The 13,843-nt window shown below is 49.4% G+C and overlaps 5 protein-coding genes across 5 annotated transcripts; 3 read left to right on the top strand and 2 right to left on the bottom strand.

Moving 5' to 3' along the window:
• Window positions 1–633: 633 nt before the first annotated feature.
• On the top strand, window positions 634–2,853 carry F5B22DRAFT_16527 (uncharacterized protein). The gene is made up of 2 exons (XM_047969275.1): window positions 634–1,273; window positions 1,333–2,853. Exons 1-2 carry the CDS (start codon window positions 898–900, stop codon window positions 2,652–2,654), a joined length of 1,698 nt encoding a protein of 565 aa, XP_047836424.1. The 5' UTR covers window positions 634–897; the 3' UTR covers window positions 2,655–2,853.
• On the bottom strand, window positions 2,808–4,544 carry F5B22DRAFT_653114 (peptidyl-prolyl cis-trans isomerase ssp-1; the record flags this gene model as incomplete). Its single annotated transcript, XM_047979688.1, has 2 exons — window positions 2,808–3,577; window positions 4,479–4,544. The coding sequence occupies 2 exons, from the start codon at window positions 4,542–4,544 to the stop codon at window positions 3,053–3,055; spliced, it is 591 nt and encodes a 196-aa protein (XP_047836425.1). The 3' UTR covers window positions 2,808–3,052.
• Window positions 4,545–5,023: 479 nt separating this feature from the next.
• F5B22DRAFT_16547 (uncharacterized protein) lies at window positions 5,024–6,373 on the top strand. Its single transcript, XM_047969278.1, has one exon. The coding sequence runs from the start codon at window positions 5,282–5,284 to the stop codon at window positions 6,035–6,037; it is 756 nt and encodes a 251-aa protein (XP_047836426.1). The 5' UTR covers window positions 5,024–5,281; the 3' UTR covers window positions 6,038–6,373.
• A 699-nt stretch (window positions 6,374–7,072) lies between these two features.
• Window positions 7,073–7,953, bottom strand: F5B22DRAFT_16609 (50S ribosomal protein L14). Its single transcript, XM_047969290.1, has 3 exons — window positions 7,846–7,953; window positions 7,687–7,771; window positions 7,073–7,554 (listed from the first exon to the last, which is right to left on the bottom strand). The coding sequence occupies exons 1-3, from the start codon at window positions 7,858–7,860 to the stop codon at window positions 7,259–7,261; spliced, it is 396 nt and encodes a 131-aa protein (XP_047836427.1). The 5' UTR covers window positions 7,861–7,953; the 3' UTR covers window positions 7,073–7,258.
• A 1,411-nt stretch (window positions 7,954–9,364) lies between these two features.
• On the top strand, window positions 9,365–11,586 carry F5B22DRAFT_632545 (uncharacterized protein; the record flags this gene model as incomplete). The annotated part of the gene is made up of 2 exons (XM_047976709.1): window positions 9,365–9,460; window positions 9,541–11,586. 2 exons carry the CDS (start codon window positions 9,365–9,367, stop codon window positions 11,584–11,586), a joined length of 2,142 nt encoding a protein of 713 aa, XP_047836428.1.
• Between the last annotated feature and the right edge of the window lie 2,257 nt (window positions 11,587–13,843).

The following is a 13,843-nucleotide window of genomic DNA, read 5'->3' on the forward strand; positions in this document are numbered from 1 at the left end:
CAGCCCAACTGCCTCCCAAACACTTGAGAGTCGTAGAAATGATCGTTATGCCAGGTATCTATCCGAATCATGGACAAATCGGAGTATCCGGGCCTTCACCTGCAACCAATGCAGAAAAGGCGGTCCTCGTTTGGTCTGTCCCCTGAACTTCACGTAATCCAAGTTTCTTCCAATGAAGTCTATAGACACCACCAGAGCGTTTGCAGCCAAGGCCCACATATCTGTGCTGTCCCGACTGCTTCCCGCCTTTCCCATCGTCTTTCCCATCGTCCTTCCCATTGCCGCACAAGGAATGTGACAGCTGTTCGAGGTACCAACAACTTCATGGGAATCGAAGGTGATGACGTCTGGGCCAATGAGGTCCGGTAGATCTGCTGTGCACAAGTAACCCTTTGTTTGTACCCCCTCCTCTTGTCCGCCTTTCCTCAGAGTGGCACTGCGCTACCAGGACCCTGTTCGGTTGGGCTCAATGTCTGGCTCGGCATCATGGCCTGTGTGTGGCATCATCTATCAACTACTTCGAGATTGAGTTTGGAAGTGCCGTGTCTGAGTCCAGGGGTACGAACACCCTGCTGGTTTCTGGCCGGCACACCGTCTCCAGACACTCATGCGATAGCAGAGTCAATATTGTGTCCTTCTTTGGATCTGGGGTTCGCTTGAAGCGTAATTGGCTGAAGGCTGCCAGGCTCTATGGCGTACTCAGTTGGCCTGTTGGGCTCTTCTACAAACGGGGTATAGATAATGGTATATACATCCATCAAGGCCCGGAAACATGGTGTCTTAGGATTCCGATTGCTTCAGGTCAACGGCGTGTCCCCCTGTATTCTGTCTCCTGTCTGCATGTCTCCGATCCTCATCATCACATTTGCCCTTGTACTACAATCTTAATTTGATAAGATGAAGATGGCTTTGATACAGAAACTTTGCAGATCCCTTCAAACGCCGGCCTTCACCAAGAGGTATTGGGATGCGGTGATTGGGCTTGGGCTTATTTTCGGCTGTCAGCTACTTGTGATCCCAACACAGCTCGCTTTTGACCTTCATTCCATCAACATCCCGGCCTCCATTCTTGTGATGCTCTTTTTGTTCTTCGCAATGACCATTGCGAGCTCTATCAATAAAGACGTCGCAGACTTCTACAACAAATACCTACGAGGACCAACCGACTTTGTTGGGAGGCATATGTCACTTGGCTTCGTTGCATTCTTCATCTTGCTCATCCAAGATCACATTCAACACGCATCTGACATCCCAAAACTGGCAGGAGCATTCGGTAAGTGGCAAACGGACGATGGGCTGCATCATGTCGTACATCAGCTTATCAGAATATAGTTGTGACAACCATCGTGGGCTATGTGTTCTCCTATCTACTAGCATATGGAGGATTCCATTTAGAGTCACGAATTCGACAGCGGAAACGTCCTGCGACCGATCTAGAGAGCAACAATAAAACATGGCCAGCCGCCTCTCCTGAGCGCCGGCCCGTGGTAATCAAACGATTATCTACCCTGAGTGAGGCTTTCTCGGCTAGTGAGCCATTGAGGGAAACAAAAACCATAAGTTATAGCTTAGCCTTGGCATTGGTTGATATGGTGTTTAAGACCGCTCCGATATGGATCTGCCTTTTCCTCCTTACTGCTATTGGCCTTCCAGTCTATTTGGCCACAGGATACATGATGCCTTTTGATTTGTTCTCTATCACTCTTTTATGGGTCATATCTGTTCAATTCCAGAGATCTTTAAGGTCTTGGGAGATTCTCCTCCGCTTCAAACGCTCAAGAGCCCTGATTCTCATATTCTGCAACCCAATCCTACTGACTTGGGCGCTCGGTACCGCCTATATGTGGGCGAAGGCAACTTGTGCGGGGAGAAGCATTGAGTTCATCATCAAAGATTTTCACCACTTCAGTTCCTTATCCAAGTGCATAGTACATATCATGCAAGACCATGACGTGCCTGCCCATCTTGGCGCTGGGGATCTAGCGAGTCTGCTGCTAGACGCTGGTGTGGCATGCATGGGGTTCAAGATGTACGAGTACCGCTCAGAGCTCTGGGCGAGCTTGGGAACGGTATCTTTCACGTGCACAGCGCTAGCAGCCATAAACGTGTTCTTGAACATCATCGTGGCCCACGCCTGCGGTCTGCAAGCGGCGGAAGCTGTGGCTTTCGCTGGTCGGTCTGCTACGTTGGCGCTAGGGATTCCAGCGATCGAGAATATACATGGAAGTACGACGCTCGCGAGCACTATCGCCGTGTTCAGCGGCATTGTTTTCCAAATGGCAGGAGACTGGCTCTTCTCCGTCCTACGTATCAACGACCGAGCGCCACGGGGCAGCTCAACACCTCCGCCAAAAGTTCCCATCCTGGAGAAATCGCGCAGTCTGTTTAGCAAGGCGACATCAAATCGTCACACAGAGGAGAAGCAGGATACCAACAACGCTTGTGCCGAGACCAACGAGGAGAGCTCGGTGGTGGCTGCGGGTGTGACTGTGGGCATTAACGCGGCGGCAATGGGCACCGCGTATTTGATCGAGCGGGATTCGAGAGCAGTGGCATATTCGGCGTTGTCTATGATATTGTTTGGAGCTATAACCGTGGGACTTACCGCGATCCCAGCTACGACGAGTACTATAGCAGTGCTCACGTCAAGGTAAATTTCCTAATTGGCAAATAAAGTAACAAGAGACAACATGATGATACTACGAGTAGATGACATTTACGGGCGGTGAAAATGGACACATATCAGGTCGGGCTATTGTATGCATTCATGACGAATGTAGACGACATTTTGGAGATGGATAGATTTGAGATGAATAGTGTAATTGTAGATATTTTTCAGGGTGCAAACCCTTTCTCCAAGATCTTTTAAGACAAAAAAGTCTAAAACACATCCCTTGACGTGATCTCTGAGCCGTCTCAATAAAGTTATACAGAGTATGATGTGTGCACCCATTCGTGTATGACAATGGATAGTTATCTACTGTCGCCCCGTCTCAGGGCCTATATTCTCTTCAATTTTTCTTCTCTTTTTTCAAACTTGGTGAAACTGGTCTCATTCAAGACGTTCAATCAAATGCAACCCGCTGGCTGTCTCAACTACACTGCTCATCTGTCCAGGCCGGAGGGCAAAAGCGGCCTCTTCAAACTCCTGCTGCATATCGCCCTTGCCGAAGTACCCAAGATCACCCCTTTTACGGGCGGAACTACAGTCACTCTCAGACGTTGCCAAGTCTCCTAGCGTGGTAGCACCGGACTTGATCTTCTGCTCGTGGGCCTTGATAATAGCCATGGCCTCTTCCTTGGTGCGTGTGATCTCGGCCTCGCGCCAGCTTGCAGGCCGTCGACTATCTCGGTGCTTGACGAGCAAGTGAGCAGCACGGATCTTGCCTTCAGGACGAGCCGTGTTGGGACCTTGTGAGGCTGAGTGATGGGTTGCCATGTACTTCTTCAACTTCTCTGTGTCGGTTCCCTGGGGCGGCTCCCATCGCGATATCTTGTCGACGGAGTTGAAGTAGTACGGGAGATTCTTGGAGTTGCTGTGACGCACCTCCCAAGATGGGGGCAAGCCGCTCTCCTCCTAAGCGAAGTGTGAGTGAGTACTTGGTTCTGCCATACGGCAACACGGAGCGAGCTATGAGTACAACTCTTGACGTAGTGGAAAGTCAAGGGCAGTTGGGGGATAGTCACGTCAAAGGTAATAATGATCGACAGAAAAGAACACTCACCATTATCAATGATATAGTTGTATAACAACAGACCTAAACGGGATCGGTTTCTATAGGCCCCTGAACGAGGACGTTGGGCAAATAAACGCTACGTCGAGACCCTAAAGGGTTGATCACTTGACTTGAAACAACAGTGCTTCCTTTGATGTATTGCTAAGCGGCAGTGCACCGTCCAGCTGCTATTTTACCAGGCTCAAGACGCAAAAGCTATATAGGAAGAGGAAAGAACAGAAGAGAAGCGGTTAGATGAGAGGAATGTGATGTGACAAGCTCTGGCAGATTCTTTGGTGGGTACAGCGTAAGTAAGCAGGCAGTAGGTAGGTCCAAGGTAGGTAGATAGATGGATAGATTGTTGGGTAAATAAAACGGTAATGACGAAATGCAGAGCTGGCTGCAAGAGAGCTGCAAGCGACCTTGGAGATCACGGGGTGACACTAGGCTACCCCTGTCTTTGACGATGCTTAACGGGCTGACGGGCTGGCGGGTTGGCGGGTTGGCGGGTTGGCGGGTTGATGATGATGGATGGTTGGATGCTTGCTTAGTACGAAGTAGTACCTAGTTGAATGGTGGATTTGGTGGAGAGAAGGGGGGGGGAGTGGTTGATGCGGGGCAACCGTGGAAATGGCCTTGCCGAGACGAGGGAAGGGAGGGGCCAGTTACCTACTCTGAGTAGATACCTAGGTAGTACTACCTGTACTATGTAGATACCAAAGGATGAGCATACCTAACCCCGTTCGTGCAGTACGTACCTACAGTAGTAGGACCCGAGAGGACCCCGTGCCAGCATCCGGGCCATTTAGTGCCAGCGCTCGGCCACATCTTGCATTTCTTTTACCTACTCGAACTACCTCTCACAGTCTGCAAGTTCGACACAGTCAAAGACGTGCACGTGCCATCTTGTTCTGGCCCTTCGCTCCATGTTGCTTCTGTCAGATTCCAAGGCCCAAATTGGCTAAGCTTGACTTACATAATTATGTGTATCCTCCAAAGGGCCGCCATACCAACTTGAGAGGTGTTACATACATACGTAGTATGCATTAATGTAGTTATCGGGGCCTGTCCCGCTACTGTACAGTTCCAATACAATACAAGCACGGCGAGACACGCCACCTACATGTACTCTACATGTACAGTGAGTAGGTACTGTCCGTCTGCTGTTGGCCCCTGCTGTGCGTTGCCGCCTGCGAAGAAAGATTTACCCATGCCTGTTTCTACTCTCATTGAATCCACACCGAACGCTATCTCATCTCAAGTGCCTGCCTCACGTACAAACAACCTCGCACGTATCTCCTCTATATCTAACCATCTCACCATCTCACCGTCTAACCGCACTGATACTTAGTGAGGCCTTGCTGTCGCCCTTGTTATAATAGACTCATCCTCCTCGCCTTTTCAGAAAACGGGGTACAGGTAGGCCTCTCCAGACAGGTTCGGTGCCCTGGCTGGTCTGAGAGCAAACGGACGGACCACATTCAACTCACTCTCCTGGACTTGTCCCAACCTATTTCATCGCGAAACGCGCCACTCACCGCACGGCGATATCCTATTCATCAGCTATGGCGTCTCCACAGTCCACGGCTTCCGGCGATGCCCCGAAGAACAACCTTGAACAGATCACTTTCCGCTTCTGCTCCGAATGTTCCAACATGCTGTATCCCAAAGAGGACGAAGACTCTCACAAGCTCATGTTCACCTGTCGCACTTGCCAATACACTGAAGAGGCCACCTCGAGCTGCGTGTTCCGGCACGTTCTGAATAGCGCCGCTGGCGAAACCGCCGGCGTGACCCAGGATGTCGGATCAGACCCTACGGTTTGTCGCCCTGTTTCCTCCCACCCTCATGCTCATCGTGCTGCTGCTACCACTGCTACTGTTGTTGCTGCTCCTGCTACTTCTACTGCTACCGTCACTGCCACCGTCTCTGCTACCACTGCTACCACTGCTGTTGTTGTCGATTCCAGCCTGGCCCTTTGTCTCAGGTGTGGTATTACTCTTCTCCATTGTGCCCGGTGTAAGGACCCTGCATCAGTCGGCGAGTACAATGAGTGCGTTCTACGGAATCCAGACTTTACCGTCCACCAGTCTCTGCGCTACGTGCAATTCACAAACTATTGGAAATCCTTGGACTCAGAAGACCGAGCTGTCGTCGAGGGCCGGTTTGCATCATCCAGTGGCCTAAAAATGCCCCGTTCCACGGATGAGAGTATCGTTCAATACCTACCTTTGGAAATGGCACTTGATTCAGAAGCCGATCCCCCCGAAGCCCTTGGCGTGGAGCCTTCTATTGACGACCTGTACGATACCGCTGGTTGATTTTTTTTTCAAAGACAACTCACCGTCATTCTGCATCCAATGTCCGGGCGCATGTGTTACACATATGCTGCCTTTGTGCAGCAGAATTCTCACAAGTGGCGTAGTCTACTTTGTCATGCGATCCTGGCGAGACCTCGAAATCTGAGTTTCTTCGCTAGGGTGGGAGAACGTGATGGACGTCATGGTGCTACCGATCAACCTTTCATTATCGAAAACGCGACTGTGATAGCACATCAGCGCAGCGTAGCCAGCACCTGTCTTGAGAATGCATGCTTCGTGTACCCTTGTGACGAATTATGGTGCTGACGTTTCGTCCTCGCCTGTATAGCTCCCGCGGTCAAATACGACTTGTCCAGCATGCCAGCATGACGAAGCTGTTTTTTTCCAATCCCAACAACGAAGCGCCGAGACTGGCATGGTTAGTACTCTCACTGTTGACGTCTTAGGGGAATGATGTAGTTTCTAACATTTCTAAAGAAACTGTTCTACGTGTGCTGCGAATGTGGACATATCTTCCAATGATTTGGGGGCACCACGAGATTGTTTCAGGGAGGGAGGTTGTGCAGGGATTCTGATAACATCATTGATTTAGCTAAAGTTATTGCATGAGAATGGAGTTGGGGTCAATGATCACGGGTTTAGCCTGTGTAATTGCGACATGATATTATTGTTATTAAGGGCAATGCGGGTGATCCCGATCCAATTGAGTGAATCTCGAGTCTACTATGTGGACTGTCCATTTCGTGGCATCTCGATGTCGCTGAGTCTCACATAAGCCTATCACATGTACAACATAGAAATCAGGGTAGGCGTGTGACCTGACTGTCATAGGTACTTCTGAGCCTTGTATATTGGAATTTGAGATCGTCGAATGATTTCTGGGTCGCCAGGCTCAAGGTTGATACACTCTGGCGCCCACCTCTTAACGCCTGGCACATGCGCTGATATAGTACAATGATTTGGCATTCATTTTTCCTCCCGCTGGTCGTACAGTCTAAGCTCCAATCATCAATCAAGACATCCAGACCGCAAGCCAGCTGGTTCTGCTCGGTTAATCCGAGGGCCTAAGGACGACCATCCACCCTGGCCAGCAATATCCCTAGCCTCTGTACCGGGCTCACCGCTCTTATCTAATCGTCATAGCAGGCAAGCGGTATATGCTGTGATGAGTCGTGCAGTATACGAGAACGCTATCTTTCTTCTTTTTTTCTTTCTTTGTTTTTAGGCGTGGGTGGGCGCCATACTGAGGATCTTGCTCCATTTCCGCCTCCGCAGCTCGGCGCCGACGATGCCGTTGACGCGCGTGCCGATGGGGTCCCCGGACTTGTTGATCAGGACGCAGGCGTTGTCGTCGAAGCGCACGACGCTGCCGTCGGGCCGCTGCACCTTCTTCTTGGTCCGCACCACGATGGCGTGCCGGATGTCGCCGCGCTTCACCTTGTTGGCGGCCGAGGCGGCGCCCATGCCTGCGTCGCTGGCGCCGCGCTGCTTCTGGACGACGGCTACGAAGCGGTCACCTGTTTTGTTTGGGGTTGCTAATTAGTGATTGACGAAGGAAGCGAGACTGGCAGTCGAAGGGTTTGGAGGAATTGAGGATCTAGATGTCTTCCGAGATCAACGGAATGGGATATGGCGGCTTCGTGTCGTACCTATCGTTGCGTGCCTCTTTTGACCGACTATCAGGGCGCACTCGACAACGGCGGCACCCGAGTTGTCGATGCAGTTCAGCATGGTCTGGGTTTAGTCAAGGTTAGCTGCAAGAGCTCAATCCATTATCGAGCGACGTGCATTGCTGGGAGGTGGCCTGCCTTTAGTTGAATCATCTTGGCCCTTTCTCCCCCCGATACAGGGCCTCAATGTTAATCCAGTTCGTGACGGTTGATGTGATCTCGAGGATCTCGAGGTGAGCGATGGTTGGATAGATGGATAGATAGATAGTACTTAGGTACAATATCACTGGGCGGGGCTCTTTCTCTCGATTTTTTGGCGCCAGGAGGATCTGATTGGCTGATGTATTCCTCATATCGGATACTTATGATACACAGGGACTTATTCGTACTATACAATACTGTAGGCACCGCCACAGCATCAATACCTCCATCCCTCACATACATAGTAGGTACACTTACTTCGTATACCATATATCTATTCTCAGTATGCCGTTGGTTTCATTCTCTGAGCAGAGAGGCACTCTGATGTCAGTGTACCTACTTACAGTACCTAGGTATAGGTAGTAGATGACCATTCAGCTCCATCAATCTATTCATTCTAAGCCCCTCTAAATTTAGGATTGGTGGGTTACATTACCTGATCCCAATCTGGCCCAATCTGCCGCTGGTGAGATGATGTGGCTGATGATACTTTTTATCACACCAACTTGGATAAGTGGCCTGTTCCAGCTGTCCTATACAGGCCTGTACGGGTCTATCTTGGGTCTATATAGGTAGGTATCTTTGGGGGGGGGCTCGCCTATCCTGAATTGGCTTAATGACCATGGTTGACCTGCCACCAGTCCAGGGCCCGCTTCTTACCTATTGTAGCAGTGGATTGCATTGCATTGCTTTGCTTTGCTTTGCTTGCTTTGCCCTGGCTCTGGCTTTGGCTTTGGCTGGCGCAACTCAACCAGCCCGCTAACCTTGTCCATTCCGTCCCTCCAGCCTGGTTCGTCATCTGTTCCTTGCTCACGGACTCATTCTCTCGACTCTCCTTTCTTTCTTCCCTCTCTCTCCTCTCCCTTTCTCGCTCGTTCATTGTAGACAACCAGACGCCCGCCGTACTATCCAGCAGCAATTACCACGGTCCTTCTTACTTATTGATTCTGTACAAAGCATCTGTTTATTCCAATTGCGTTCCGTTATTCAGCCCTCCCCCCTCGCAATCTTGCCTGCATTACTCAGGTCACATCCACTTAATCTCTGGCATGACGTGCTATCTCCAAGCTGGGATCTGAAAGCCGAGTTCCGCTGGACGCTGTTTGAATCTATACTCCAATACAGCCAGAAATGTTCAAAATATAGCAGCTCTGATTGAATTTACGACCTCGTATCAAAGATTTGGCCGTTTCCGGATATACCTTGAACACGGTATCACACATCATTACTCATACAGCATCACTAGCCACTACCACCAGGATTGTTTGTTTTCTCAGGGACCCTTATGACAACATAATTCATAGACCGCTCCTTGTGCTCTCTGTGTCTGGCGGAGATTCGGGTTGGAAATTGACCTGTCATATCTGGGGTCACCTCGTCGTTCCCAGATCGTTCCTAGGTCTTTTTGGCACAGCTTTGTTCTTGAAATCAGTGATTGGCGATTTGTTTTGCGACAATGCCCACTCCTGTTTCCGCCACAAGAAAACCGCCAATTACCCTGGCACAACTCTCATCCTACGATGACATCCTCACCGATGCGCTTGTTGACCATGTGAGTCTGATGGACACACAGGCCTCTTCGGTCCGTGGAAATCGGCTAAATGACCGACGACTAACCCGGATATGCTTTAGGCCTATTACTGGACTACAATACCAAAGAATCGCCCTTCTTATCATCCCTCCAGAGGTGTGACAGAAGAAGCAATCACTAAAATCATCCAATCGCATCTGATTGTGAACCCTAACCCCGAGCTTGCCGAGTCCAGCTTGCTTGCGACAGATGGTCTTCGGAAATTCTTCAATGGGTTGAAGACGCCAAAAGAGCGAGATGACTTCCGTGCTCATCTTCGTCGGTATATGCACATATACCTGCCTGACTGCCCATTTGAGGTGTCTTCAACAAATCGTTACACCATCTATAGCCACGAGGCTGCGATAACAGCCCGGAAGTATATCAAAAGGGGTCAACCCATCAAATACCTCTCAGGAATCCAGGTTATGATTACTGCCAAAGAGGACAAGGAGCTTGCAAAGAGAAAGAAAGATTTCAGCATCGTAGTCAGCTCGAGGAACAAATGCGCCGCTCTATTTATGGGTCCTGCTCGATTCGCCAACCACGATTGTAATGCTAATGCTCGCCTGATGATCACTGGTCAAACTGGTATTGAAATTGTTGCAACTCAAAACATCGACGTCGGCGATGAGATTACCGTTTCCTACGCAGAAAATTATTTCGGCGAAGATAACTGCGAATGCTTATGCAGGACCTGTGAGAGAAACGTCAAAAATGGTTGGGCGCATGGTGCAGAGAGTGTTGCGGTGAAGAAGAGCATCGAAGATTCAATTCTCGAAGGATATTCTTTGCGCCGTCGAAGAAGAGACGATAGTTGTGCATCTGGTTCTCGTACGCCTTCAGTTACACCGGACATCCGGCCTCGAATTCGAAAAACGAAACCCAAGGCACAATGCTCTGCTTCAGGGCGAGAATCGCTTTGTGACTCTCCAGCCCCTCATGACATCCTTCGAGAAAAGCGCAAGAGGGAATACGAATCTCTCCAGTCGCCACCTACCACCCCCGCAAAACGACAAAAGACACTCCAGTACGAGGTGGCACCTATTCCTATCCCAGACGAATTGGATAGGCGGAGCCCTGGGGAATCTGTATCTAGCGTGCACTCAGCCTCTGATTCAGCGAGCCCGGATGAGATGGTCATGACAGACGCAACAACACCTGAAGAAGAAATTCAAGAAATAGCCTTGCAATCACCAGTCTTGACGCCTGTCAAATCCCAACCCCAACCCCTGAAAGAAGAAGACTCCGATCCATCTATCTTGGATCTACCGCGCACCACCTCCATACCTCCTGTCTCAATCACAGAGTCATTTTCAAGTTTCGAGGAAACTCGAGTCAGAGTCGCAATCGATTCGATCATGGCACTTTCTACAGTACTCAATAGCCAAGCTGATGAAGTTCCCTCTGTAGACGTTGTTAATTCCCCAACGTCAGTGATTTGTCTTTCTGAAAACACTCAGTCTATCTCGGTGCCTTCCAGAGAAGATAGTGAAGGGTTGGACCAAGAGCCAAGTCGTGGCCGATCACAAAGGAGGGGTAGACCGAAGAGGGGCGAAGGGCTCAAAGTCGCTGAGTCTGTAGAAGAACCCGTTCAGGTTAAGAAGCGAGTGCCTGGTGATTATACTCTTACCCCTGTTCTCCTGTCAGAGCCCAACACAGCCTGGATCCACTGCACCATTTGTGGAGAGGCTTTCGTTCAGCAAAACGCCTATTTCACTCGAAGTTCTTGTTTTCGATGCGAAAGGCACTCCAAGCTTTACGGCTACTCCTGGCCCAAAACTGAGAAGGAGGGTTCTAATGACAAAGAAGAACGTGTTCTTGATCACCGAACCATTCATAGATTTCTAGACACGGAAGAGGAGGCCAGGATTCGAGGTCGGAAAGTACCGACAGTTTCTGTAAGTCCGGTCAAGCCAACCCAGATCGTGGTGACCAGTTCCGACGACAACAGTCCTGTCAAACGAGGTCCAGGACGACCTAGAAAACACCCCGCGACACGAGACAGTCTCGACCTCACAGATGCTGAACTTGAGGATGACAGCTCAATCGATCTACGACGTACAAGCCGACGAAGGCATCTGAATTTGAAGACTGTTGCGTGCTAGCCCCGTTTTATCGATACTGGTGCCGGGCTGCTCACGAGTTAAGCCATCTAGCTTCGGTGCTTTCCCTTTCTGTATAAGACAACCGCTTTGTATTATATCACAGGGTATTTATCAGGAGCATGGGGTAGCGGCGTTGCATAGCCCTTGAAGTTTTGTAAAAGATGAGGGTTTTTGTTTATAATAAGAGATTATGCATTTTGTCGATGCGTGGAAACGTTCCACGTAATAATGTAAATACACTAGTAGACGACCTATTTGGTCCTTTGAACAAAGTTTTGCGAAGTTTTAAACACTTTATACTTGACCTTGGATCAATGGTATGACTACCCTTTCTCGAGTCTGTGCCTTCTAATTGATGCGAAGTACGATGCCGCTTCAGAAAGGGGTTTCATCACGCCCAAGACGCGATGACTAGGGATGGGCTCGGTCTGGATCGTCGCGAGTATATCGTACTCGTAGCCTTCATATCCTACCACGGTGGATTGGATTAGGCGTTGTGGTGCTGTCCAAGCCGGCGACATTGGCAGTTGCCCTCCTGACGACCAGCCCACCACCACTCGGCTGCCGTCGATATGTAACTATCGCTAACCCATATTTATGTCTGATAGCTCATTATAGGACTACTAACCTTGGATTTATAATGCGATAATGTGATGTGGCTGCCATCATGATTCTGGCTCGCCCCTGACCCGACGTTTAGACCTGAGTTCGTTATCACTGTCTTAACAGCCTTGAACGGTTTACGAGGAAAGGCGCGACAAAACCACCCACCCATCTTCTAGGCCATTCTGGATTCGGGGCTCTCCCCTGCTATAAGAGGGTGGAATGCTCAACTGAGGAGGGCCGGATTCAATAACAGCAGACAACACCGATACTAATACTGACTTATTGCTCTGGTATGACATAGAAAAACACCTCCTCTTTTATTATAGAATGTGCCACATATAACTAATGGTTAAACCCCCTCCTCGCTACTTAAGTAGTAGAGATCCTTAGCAAACGTCCTTGTGTAGCTGTGGAATCTTATGTAAACCTACATCACATCCAACGTAGTATTGCAGCTCGAGCCAGATTTAGGGGCATGCTGGGGTTAGGGAATCACAATCGTAGCATTCACCCTTCGTTGAATATTTCTTCGAGGAGATTTGATTACATACGATTCATTGCATAATATCTCATCTTTAACCTGATTACGTTAGTGAGAAGAAGCCCTTAAGATCACCGAGTGAGCAACTTCTTATACTATTTGAGAAAGAGAACTTGATGAGAATTCTCTTTCGATGCACCGTAAACCCATCTTTGTGATATATCGGGGTACCATTGAAACGCCCTTCTATGCGCACCATATCTACTAGCCTGATAAGCCTCTTTGCTCTCATATAACGCAGAAGGCGATGTTGTTTCGGAACAATCTCTAAGAAGATAGCTTAGTGTTATGAAGCTGTATCATGATATTTGGATATTTGTCAGCGTCCTACTCTGTCTATATGCAACTAAATAGATATTCCAGACCTTTGAGTGCTGCCAAAAAGTCACGCAATAAAGAGGCTTGAAGAGCCTCACCTTCCACCAGTTTGATCCTGTTTCATATTGGTCACCCAAGCCCGCATGCCAGAAGCATCCAGTGTGTTGGCCGCGTTCAGTGGGTACAACAGGCAGGGCGCAGTGCGAGATAGCTATCAGGGAGAGCCGAAGTTGCAGTACGCAGGGTGGCTGGAGGAGGGGCCAGGGAAACATACGTACCACAATGTATGAAATCAAGTAGAACGAGTGATACCCTCTGGATAGGGATGGCCATCCTCGCCCCGAATGTGTAACCTAAAGGAGCCTGTGTACCCCGGCTGCTGTTCATGTGGGATACCATGTACGCCTTTCGTCTCTGTCCTTTTGGTGATGAAGGAGGCATGTTTGCCTTTTTGGTATTCGAGAGTGTCACAAATATATCAGGGAGCTAGCTATCCGTGACCCCTTTTGAACACTTCTCTTCCGCATGATCACAGATGTCCTACAGCCAAGACGTGAGAAGACTCGTCAGGCCATAGACCTCCCAGTTTCTAATTGTACGCTGTGGAATGTCGCGAGATACTCTGGTCATAGTTTACATGGTTGAAATGTGTTATCAAGGGTTGCCACGTCCGGAAGGCAGGCGGTGGGTGCTCTGAGGAGGCCGGTGCCTTAATCACTATAAGCTGATAGTCCAACATGAGCGTTTAGTCTTGATGGAGGATCTATCACAAGCCTAGGGATCATATCCCTT

The sequence above is a fragment of the Xylaria bambusicola genome, assembly GCF_022495145.1.
Source record: "Xylaria bambusicola strain CBS 139988 unplaced genomic scaffold F5B22scaffold_1, whole genome shotgun sequence".
Classification (NCBI taxonomy): domain Eukaryota; kingdom Fungi; phylum Ascomycota; class Sordariomycetes; order Xylariales; family Xylariaceae; genus Xylaria; species Xylaria bambusicola.

What these genes read in the sequence shown, in the direction of transcription:
- F5B22DRAFT_16609 (XM_047969290.1), bottom strand. An exon ending in AAAGAGGCACGCAACGATAG is followed by an intron (nt 7,555 to 7,686) that starts GTACGACACGAA and finishes CAAACAAAACAG; the next exon opens with GTGACCGCTTCGTAGCCGTC.
- F5B22DRAFT_16547 (XM_047969278.1), top strand. Translation starts at nt 5,282, where the DNA reads ATGGCGTCTCCACAGTCCACGGCTTCCGGCGATGCCCCGAAGAACAAC.
- F5B22DRAFT_16527 (XM_047969275.1), top strand. Translation starts at nt 898, where the DNA reads ATGAAGATGGCTTTGATACAGAAACTTTGCAGATCCCTTCAAACGCCG. An exon ending in AAAACTGGCAGGAGCATTCG is followed by an intron (nt 1,274 to 1,332) that starts GTAAGTGGCAAA and finishes ATCAGAATATAG; the next exon opens with TTGTGACAACCATCGTGGGC.